At 36.6% G+C, this 10,480-nt stretch overlaps 1 protein-coding gene across 1 annotated transcript in view; it reads left to right on the forward strand.

Moving 5' to 3' along the window:
- The window catches only part of LOC128379520 (myosin heavy chain, fast skeletal muscle-like), a 28,652-nt gene that overhangs the window by 7,040 nt on the left and 11,132 nt on the right, over positions 1-10,480 (forward strand). Inside the window, exons 28-39 of the mRNA XM_053339160.1 lie at positions 184-380; positions 490-673; positions 762-927; positions 1,066-1,190; positions 1,304-1,612; positions 1,691-1,894; positions 2,008-2,133; positions 2,219-2,389; positions 2,524-2,628; positions 2,728-2,823; positions 2,952-3,083; positions 3,246-3,286. Coding sequence (XP_053195135.1) covers positions 184-380; positions 490-673; positions 762-927; positions 1,066-1,190; positions 1,304-1,612; positions 1,691-1,894; positions 2,008-2,133; positions 2,219-2,389; positions 2,524-2,628; positions 2,728-2,823; positions 2,952-3,083; positions 3,246-3,263 — 1,833 coding nt within the window. The 3' untranslated portion in view covers positions 3,264-3,286. The remainder of the gene's footprint in view (positions 1-183; positions 381-489; positions 674-761; positions 928-1,065; positions 1,191-1,303; positions 1,613-1,690; positions 1,895-2,007; positions 2,134-2,218; positions 2,390-2,523; positions 2,629-2,727; positions 2,824-2,951; positions 3,084-3,245; positions 3,287-10,480) is intronic.

Below are 10,480 nucleotides of genomic sequence, written 5' to 3' on the forward strand. Positions count from 1 at the left end.
CTAAATTCCTGGAATCTAAATCTAACATACTACACTAAATAACAAATCTGATTTAAAAGTAAATTGTGCCACGCTTAATGACTAAATCAACATGTTTCACCACAAACTTTTTGTATTTAGAGAAAATGTTGATATTTGTATACATAATAGATCAATTAAAATGCCTCTTGCCATGTTTATTAGGCCAAGAATGCCCTGGCCCATGGTGTTCAATCAGCCCGCCATGACTGCGATCTGCTCAGAGAGCAGTTTGAGGAGGAGCAAGAGGCTAAAGCTGAGCTGCAGCGAGGAATGTCCAAGGCCAACAGTGAAGTGGCTCAGTGGAGAACCAAATATGAGACTGATGCTATCCAGCGCACTGAGGAGCTGGAGGAGTCCAAGTAAGTCAATTTAAATTAATCTTTAATTCAATTGCTTGCTTTTCCAGAAAACGTTCCACATATTTTACTATCAACATGCTGTTAAGTGTAAACAAATTCTTCACTACAGGAAAAAGCTTGCCCAGCGTCTGCAGGATGCTGAGGAGTCCATTGAGGCTGTGAACTCAAAGTGTGCCTCTCTGGAGAAGACCAAGCAGAGGTTACAGGGTGAAGTAGAGGACCTCATGATTGATGTAGAGAGAGCTAATTCTCTGGCTGCCAACCTTGACAAGAAGCAGAGGAACTTTGATAAGGTAACAAGAAATCAGAACCACACTGGTTTGAATGAAACACAAATGTGTCTTGGTAATTAATCATTGTTATTAATCTATATAATTCTAGGTCCTTGCAGAATGGAAACAGAAATATGAGGAAGGCCAGGCAGAGCTGGAAGGAGCCCAGAAGGAGGCTCGCTCTCTCAGCACTGAACTGTTCAAGATGAAGAACTCTTATGAGGAGGCTCTGGATCATCTGGAGACCATGAAGAGAGAGAACAAGAACCTGCAGCGTAAGTGCAAATATCCCACAATATTTAATGTAAATATAATGGTTGTAAGAGTTCTTCCTTGACCTCTATAGGTGTAGGTTATGAGGTTTTGTGGTCTAAATTTCTCTAAGCTGGATTTTGGCTTTTGGTGTTCTACAGAGGAGATCTCAGACCTGACTGAACAGATTGGTGAGACTGGAAAGAGCATCCATGAGCTGGAGAAAGCCAAGAAGACTGTGGAGACTGAGAAGACTGAAATTCAGTCAGCACTGGAGGAAGCAGAGGTAAAACTCTACATTACAATATTAGACTACTTGCTCCAATGACATATATTCATTTAAATTTTTCTTGAAATTTTCTGAGAAAAGACTGGTAAATGTTAAACCTTTTCCTTAAGGGCACACTGGAACATGAGGAAGCCAAGATTCTCCGCGTTCAGCTTGAGCTTAACCAGATCAAAGGTGAAGTAGACAGGAAGCTGGCAGAAAAGGATGAGGAGATGGAGCAGATCAAGAGGAACAGCCAGAGGGTGACTGACTCCATGCAGAGCACTCTCGATGCTGAGGTCAGGAGCAGGAATGATGCTCTGAGAGTCAAGAAGAAGATGGAGGGAGATCTGAATGAGATGGAGATTCAGCTGAGTCATGCTAACAGGCAGGCTGCTGAGTCCCAGAAACAACTGAGGAATGTCCAGGGACAACTCAAGGTGAGTTTTGTCTGATCAATGAATAAAAAAATCTTACAGAGCAAAGAAAGTTAAGTCTTCTACTCTTCCACATGTCAGGATGCCCAACTGCACCTTGATGATGCTGTCAGAGGACAGGAAGACATGAAGGAGCAGGTTGCCATGGTGGAGCGCAGAAATGGCCTGATGGTGGCTGAGATTGAGGAGCTCAGAGCCGCTCTGGAGCAGACAGAGAGGGGACGCAAAGTGGCTGAACAGGAGTTGGTTGATGCTAGTGAACGTGTTGGACTGCTTCACTCTCAGGTTTATATTCAATAGTTAACAAAAAAATGTCTTAATACATAATGAACATAGTATACATACTAGCTCTTATACATAACAATTATCAAATTAAATGTGACTTTTTTAATATTCAGAACACCAGCCTGCTGAACACCAAGAAGAAGCTGGAGACCGACTTTGTACAGGTTCAGGGTGAAGTGGACGATGCAGTTCAGGAAGCAAGAAATGCTGAGGAGAAAGCCAAAAAGGCTATCACTGATGTGAGTTTGTTTATGAGTCTTCTTTTTATGAAATTTAGCTGCACTTCACAAAACACTTTTTTATGCATCCTGTCCATCATTTCAGGCTGCCATGATGGCTGAGGAGCTGAAGAAGGAGCAAGACACAAGTGCTCACCTGGAGAGGATGAAGAAGAACCTGGAGGTCACAGTCAAGGACCTGCAGCACCGTCTGGATGAGGCTGAGAACCTGGCCATGAAGGGTGGCAAGAAGCAGCTCCAGAAACTGGAGTCAAGGGTATACTCTTAATATATCTGCTTTAGGATGTCAGTCACAGTTTCGCACTTTCAATATGTGGAATTAATTAAACCTTTCTCACTCCTGAAATTCATTCACAAGGTTTTGACATACTATGCATCATCACATTACAGGTTCGTGAACTGGAAACTGAGGTTGAAGCTGAGCAGAGACGTGGAGCTGATGCTGTTAAGGGAGTCCGCAAATATGAGAGGAGAGTAAAGGAGCTGACCTACCAGGTAATTTCTTGAAAACTGAAAAACATGAAAAAAACATGATTTCTTAATTTTGAAATTTTCTTTCTATACTGAATCATTAACATTGCTTATTTTGTATAGACTGAGGAGGACAAGAAGAATGTGCACAGACTTCAGGATCTGGTGGATAAGCTGCAGCTCAAAGTGAAGGCTTACAAGAGACAGGCTGAGGAGGCTGTGAGTCAATTGTTTCTATAATTTTTTTATACAGGAATTTAGCACAAATTAATAATTACAGAAATAAACCATACTAAAATAATGTAAGTTAATACATAAAACATACTTCAACTCCCAACCCTTCACAGGAGGAGCAGGCCAACACTCATTTGTCCAGGTTCAGGAAGGTCCAGCATGAGATGGAGGAAGCTCAGGAGCGTGCTGACATCGCTGAGTCCCAGGTCAACAAGCTGAGAGCCAAGAGCCGTGATCATGGAAAGGTAACCATGTGATAATATTTCACAAAGATGATTATGTGGGCACCTTATTTTAATGGGGTATTTCAATTTCTTTATAAGCCACATATTTTCATTCCATTTTAATTTACTTTTTATTGTCTGTATTGTATATATGCTGAATCTTCTTTCTTGTTTTCTTTCTAGTCTGAAGCTGCTGAATAAGAGACATCCTTTTGGAGCCGTTGGTTCATAAAATATGAACTAGCTGTTTAATTGTCTTCTTACACTGTGTTTATTCAATAAAAATGTTTTCTCAAAATATAATAATATTTACTCTGTATTATTTACTCTGTAGTTTATCTTTATCCTTGTGCCTCACTAAGGACATTTTTGGCTTTTATATTTTTATTTTTTTGATAACTTAGGCTGTGTTCATACATATGGCATCACGTTCTCCAAGGAAATTCATTTTAATTTCTTTATTTTTATTTCAAACAAAAGACTCTTAAGGACAAAAATGTTCCTATTAAAACCCATTACAACTATATTTTTGACCATGGGTAGGCTAAAGTAGCCACTTCCGCTAATGTCCAAAGTGGCTGAAACAACACGTATTTCTAACAATTGAAAGTGAAATAATAAAAATTAATGGTCATAACATTCACCCAACATTTCAGTGAGTTATCCAGGACACTTTCCTGTTTTTGTGTTAAGAAATGTTGATGATATAAATAAAATCGTCAGTGAATTAGCCGGTCTTTCTGGGACATATAAAGACACAAAAGTGGTCAAATCTCCTGGTTAAATCTTTAATAATATAGCGTTTATATTTTTTAAGTAATATATAATATTCGTGGATAACTAGACTTTAATCAGATTACATTTCAGGGCTATTTTAAGAACAGCCGTGAGATTTGGCGCACTGATCACTTGTGTCACTGCATGTACTTAGATGATTTAGATTCGTATGATATCATACGAAAAGTAGTGCACAACTTTTCGTTTGATATCATATGAACAGAAGGTGAGATACTATGTTACTTTTGCTTGCATGTACTTACTTCGTTACTTGACATCACAACGGTCCGTTGTATCCTCAGTCAGCTGTTTCATCAGTGGTTGGAAAATGCTTCAGGGCGCACTCACACTAGGGCCAATTGTTCCGTACCGTGCTGAAGCATGGATGTCCCCCCTTCCCTGTCCCCCGCTGGCCCACACTCACATTACCTCAAACCCAAGTGTACTCAAGCACAGTTGCCTCCAACACATACGTTGCGCAAAAACATAGGCAGACAGTTTACTCTCATAAAAAATGCACAGGTGTGTGTTTGCGTGTTGTTGTGTGCCAGTAAATCACAACACAGCCTATGATTAAAAATTGCAAGCATGTTCTTCTGAGTCATGCCTGTGTAGTATGCAGTGCTACAGGTAAAACATTACTTTTATGAGGGTCACAGTCACAGACAATAAACTTAGCATTTCATAATTGAGGTAGCAGCCACGCAGCACGCTGGATGCAAATTAATATTAAGCCTATAGCCTATTCATTATAATGTCACTGAAAACAGGCAAGTAGAGAGGGAGGAGCGGACGGACAGCGAGGGGAAGACAAATGGAAAGGGGGTGTGTGCCCCTGAGCCAGTTTTGTTTTGGTTACATGCAGTCCACAGCTGCAACGTCTAGCGGTGAAATTGAAATTGCATTTAGCCCCTTTAAATACAAATGTAGCTAATATTTATGCACTACAGTAGATTTTTTTCATGCAGGACTTTTACTCACTAGTATTAGTGCTTTTATTGATTGATTTATTTTAGAATTTGTCTGTAAAAAAGTGTCAGTATGCTGCAGGGACACTGCCTCCTCCCTGCCCATGCCCCCCATCTAGAAATACAACAGAAGCTAACATGGCAAGTTGCTGTGTGAGATTATGTTTAGACTTTACAGTAATTTGTTACAGTGAGACACTCACTGTTATGGAATGACAAGTGGCTTAAAATAAGCCCAAAGCCATTGTAAGAATTTAAGTACTCCCCTGCTGCTACTTGTTGGCTATAGTGCCCAATGCTCTAAATATTCAAAGAGGTGACAGTCATTATAAATTAATAGGAATCCTAATAGCTCTCTAAATTTATGACCTGTCCAAACAGGATGGCCTATCCATAAACATAGTCTCATTACTGTCTTATTTGAAATGATACCAGGATCATAATGAAAGATGGTAGGAAGAGGCATTAAGCCAAATAATAACCATATATAATGAACCTTCATGATTTTAAAGGTCTTCAGTCCAACTTTGTTACCCAGCAGACATGTCCCACAACAAAATGTCTCCTTTCAAAGATATGCTAAATGTCAGCTGAAATATCACCTTGCCCACACAGTAAATAAAGCATTTTGAGAATAAAGTTGATTTAATTCGAATTTCAGACTGACTTTTTTAAACTGTTAATGGTCACCAAAAATTCTCAGAAATCTAGGCAGTATGATCACTGATATAAAGAAAAAAAATGGCTGATTTTGCCTCAACCATGTCCAACAATTTTATTACCCTACCATGAAGATGTTTTGAGGTTTATTATTTATTATTATTGTTATTATGTTGTTTTATTCATAAGCCTATTGCTTAAGATAGGAATGGTAGTCTGTAGTATGACACCAACAGGTGACTGAAAAACCAATGAATTAAAAACTAAATGAAATGGTATTAAAATTGGTTGCACTGCTGACTGAGACTATGTAGACAGGCAAATAAAATACAGTCATACAGTACATTATAAGAGAGCTGTATTCTAGTTGTGGGGATAGATTACACTATACACACAACAGTCGCAGAGAGAGATCGAAACACTAATGTTAGCATTTGAGACAGACAGAGTGACTTTATAGTCAGTCACTGACACTTGTAACAGTGAGACACTGACTGTTATGGAATGCCATGCGGCTTAATATGAAAATCATACCAACCATAAGAATTTAAGTACTCTCCTGCTGCTATTTGTTGGTCATAGTGCGCCGTGCACTAAATATTCAGAGAGGTGACAGTCATGTACAAATTAATAGGAATCCTAAAAGCGCTCTAAATTCATGACCAGTCCAGCCAGGAAAGCCTATCCATAAATATAATCTCATAACTGACTTATTTGAAGTGATACCAGGTTCATGTCACATCAGCCAGCTGCAGTAACTCAAGTGTAGTAAATTGTTGTTGCTTGTTGACACTACTAATAATTTTGTGTCTGAGGCAACATTTACTGTCAATAAATCGATTTGTTTTTGACATTAATTTGTACATGTCAGTGTTAATTACAAATTAATATATAGCTTTTTAAACTATACATATATGTATATATATATATATATATATATATATATATATATATATATATATGTTTCAAAGCCAAACTTAATGCATCATTACAGCACAACTACAATAGGCCTGATAGTAGTCTGCTGTACTTCAGAAGTTTATCATAAGTTTTATTTCATAGATTCTCACCATTAAACAAAAGTTATTCTATTGAGAAAACCTACGTTTGAATCTTGGGAGTGCTTATTTCGAGCAACAGTATGGGACCAAGTACAGGTATATCACATTTAATTAAATAATTCTTTCCCCTTTACAATCTTTGAAGATTAAGGTATGATTTCTCGCCCATTTATTTACTTGTTCAGCACAGTTACAGTGGCCCCTGTTATATTATGCTGTTATACAAAATCACATTTTGAAGGACGTGGATGTGACTTTATAATGTACACAGTAGACTGTATATTGTTACCACCAAGAAGGATTAATTGATTGTGGCACTAACACCTTACAATGTGCATAGGAAGCACACGTGTTGTTGTACCCCAGAACAGAAGCTATTTATATGGACACTGCAGACTAACTGGTTGTCCATTTGTGTCACAAGACATTTTTAGAAGTTGACTTTGGCTTTGTTATGCTCACAGACAACTGCAGAAGAGTGGCCACAAAGGCATCTGATGTAAAGACAATTTCCTCTGTTTAGAATGACAAAGGAAGAAAGCTATTATATGCTTGATTGAAGTCAATGGTGTTCCCTTACACCACAGCTGTCATAATGTTTTTACACGAATGACTGACTAATTTGGCAGCTGTTGTTATTTTCTTACACAATGCTAGAATTATATTTTCAAAGTGTGGAAAATAAATGTCTCATCTCTCACCCATAACAAAGTTGTTAAGGAGTTTTAGTGAGAGCTCCAATTTATGCCAGTCCTGCTTCTGAACAAAGTGTAATGCAGGTGATAACAAATGTTGATGTTCACAAGAATATTTCAGTTAATGAATGCTTTCAAAATTAACCCTAATCCTACCGACAGGGGTACACACAGACTCCACAAATATACATTTTGTCATCTCATAGGAGCTTTATTCTATCTATCTTGACTTTGTCAATCAATTTGTTCCTAACGGCTTCATATCATTGTTTTCTATTTCTAATTTCATTCATGTTTTTTTTTTTTTTTTTAAGTTGTCATGGGTCTTAATTTATAGTATGAAGCACTATCAGGGAGATAGGGGCAAAGTATATATTTTTGCACAGTGTAGTAATAATAATAAAAATAAAAATAATAACTTCATTTTTAAAGCATCAAGGGGCTTCACATTAATAGGACATAAAATAACATAAAGACATGTAACAAGCATTAATGTAACATAAGATGGAAAATAAAACCTTGATAACATTAATAGAAGTTAGATCAAATTAAGTAAAAATGCAATAATACAATAATAAAAATGAGTATAAAACCCACTGACACATAAAGTAGAGTAGTAAATAAAATTAAGTAAAATAAAATAAAACATAACAGAGCAGAACAATATAATATATAACAATTAACTGTAATCCACTTAAATTATTAATAATCTATCATTAACATTTTGCTATGATGATTATTTCCTATTGTAGTTTATTCTTCTATTGTAGTCCCAAGGGACCCCAGTCTGTAGTCCCTATATGCTAAAAATATTGGTAGGAGTATTAATATAAGAAATTAAAAGGAAAAACATCCTGAACATACATTCTGAAAACTCAGCCTTTAAGTAAGCTCACAGGAGATCCTTTCATGTTCTGTCTGTGTTCTTTATAAATTGAAACCAAACAAAGGAAAAAGGACAGATCTTAACCTGCATCACCTTTGGTTCCCCCGGTGTTCCCACCCTGTGGTCGTGGTCTTTTAAAGCTTCTCAAGCTCCTCCTCACCAGACGTGTTTGGCATGTTGTATTTCAGTCCAAGGGCTTAGTGCAGAGGCTCATTTATAACCATCTACAGTGTCAAGGGCATTCAAAGGAGGGGGTTAGTCAGGACAATGTGTCCCCACTTGTGTATGTCTTCTCCCAACCCTCAAAAAAATGTTTGGTCTATATGCTGGATTAGCAAACTCACTCATATTGAAGTTTACTGTTTAAAATACATAACAATAAAAAACACAAATGACATAAATCATGTGTCACTTTGTTTACTAATAAGTACTTGGCACATGTAAATAAGTGACTTTCTAGCCATAGTTTAAGTCAAATATAAAAGTTAAAAAAATAAATGAGAGAAGTTTAAAGTGCATGCAGTGGTTTCATTTGTTTCACCATTTCACCATTTTTTTTAAGTCTTTTTGTGGTATGATGGCACTCACACTGGTGTAACTAAAACAGTTTTGCGGAATGAATTTCTCATTTTTTATCATGTACTTTCATCTCTAACAAATGTCATAGTTTTAATTCCATCCTGAAGCACAACATGTACATTAATTTATCAAATATTTAGCTTGTAGGTTAGAGTTAGATTAATTAAATGGGTTTGACTTAGTTTGTAATATCACTGTGACCATTTGAACTTAAATCATCTGGTCCATTTTGTCACCAGAGATGAGACACTCCAATAACTGTCCATATGCACAACATGCATTGTATTCAAGATGACACAGCAAATAGCCATACAGACTATCTGTAACAAAACTTCCAGCTTTAGGAAACAACTACTAGATGAATGTAGTTGAAGCACAGGATTAACTTTGCATGCTACTTGCTAACTGAGAAATCATACTAAATCAAAACGATAAATATTAACATTTTCTCCCTCTGGTGTGTCAATATAGCATGTATGTATTGTACAAGGCTTCCCTCAAAGCACTTAACAAAAAAAAATGGAAAAAAAGAATGAAAAACTACTGAGAACTTTTGACCTTACTTGAAGAGCATGCTGGACACATGCTTCAGGTTGGCTGAAAAAAAAACTCAAGACCTTTGACCTTGTTTGAATAGCATGTGCGCAACACATGTTTGCACAATAGCCCACCTACCTACTCAGGTGACATGGGTGTCATGCTTCAAGGTCATCTTATTTTTTGAAGAAAGGTCAGGTAAATATAAAAGACAGCAGCTTCACTTAACAGTCCATGTGAGTCCGAAAGGATGACGATAACTGGTAAAAACAGTTGAATCATTTATTTTCTCTCAGTTATTATGAATTGAAATTTAATGTTACACTCATCTTGGATACACTTCTTATTCATGGTTCTATTAGAGTGATGGCATCCCTAACATCTTGTTTATTGGCATGAGACTTATTTTGGGTCTTATCCCAGCCTAGATGGCAACTGTTCGTCCACTCCATTCCAAGGCGATATGTAATCCCTCCCCAGCTTTTATGGAATGGCGCTCAGCCTCAATTTTATTTCAGACATCTGAGATGTGTGGTTGTCCTGCAACTGTATACCAGTGACATTTACATGCTTCTCCAAAACCACAGCCTGTGCCTGCCATTACATACTCCTCTGAGAGTATTACCACAAAGACTAGAGATCATTAAGGAAATGACATTTTAATATTGAAACAAGTTGGTGACAGATCTGTGTAATGAAAAGTATCTTTATTGTCCAAGCACTTAAAATGTGTTCTCAATTTTACCCAACAAATATCCAACTAATTATTGAGTGACATTTGATGGCAAGCACTGTGAGATGATAAAATAATGATGATATAAAACATATTTTAATGAAATGAAATGAAAATAATAAGTAATTAATAAATAACATAATAACATTTTAGAACAGAAAAAATATGTTTAATATATCCTAACTAAATTAAAATCTTTTAATTCAGTGTTTGACCCTGTTTCAGTGAACTACCAAGATTGACATGTATGAATGTTTAGCAACTATACACCAGTGACATGTTGGTGCTTCCCCAAAGCATAAAGAAAAATCTTCCCCATGGCTGCATTACAGAAATTAACAAAACTGTATTTATACATTGATGTTGTATTAATACTTAATTATATTCTGAGTTGAAATTTAACATTGATCCTATAATTTAATAAAATGTTTTGTATTTCTTAACAGATGTGTATTCAACATATTGTCATATGTTAGAAAATTGAACACATAACTTTACATGAACAAAGGTTTAAAAGTAATT

This window comes from Scomber japonicus, chromosome 18, assembly GCF_027409825.1.
Source record: "Scomber japonicus isolate fScoJap1 chromosome 18, fScoJap1.pri, whole genome shotgun sequence".
Taxonomy (NCBI): Eukaryota; Metazoa; Chordata; class Actinopteri; order Scombriformes; family Scombridae; genus Scomber; species Scomber japonicus.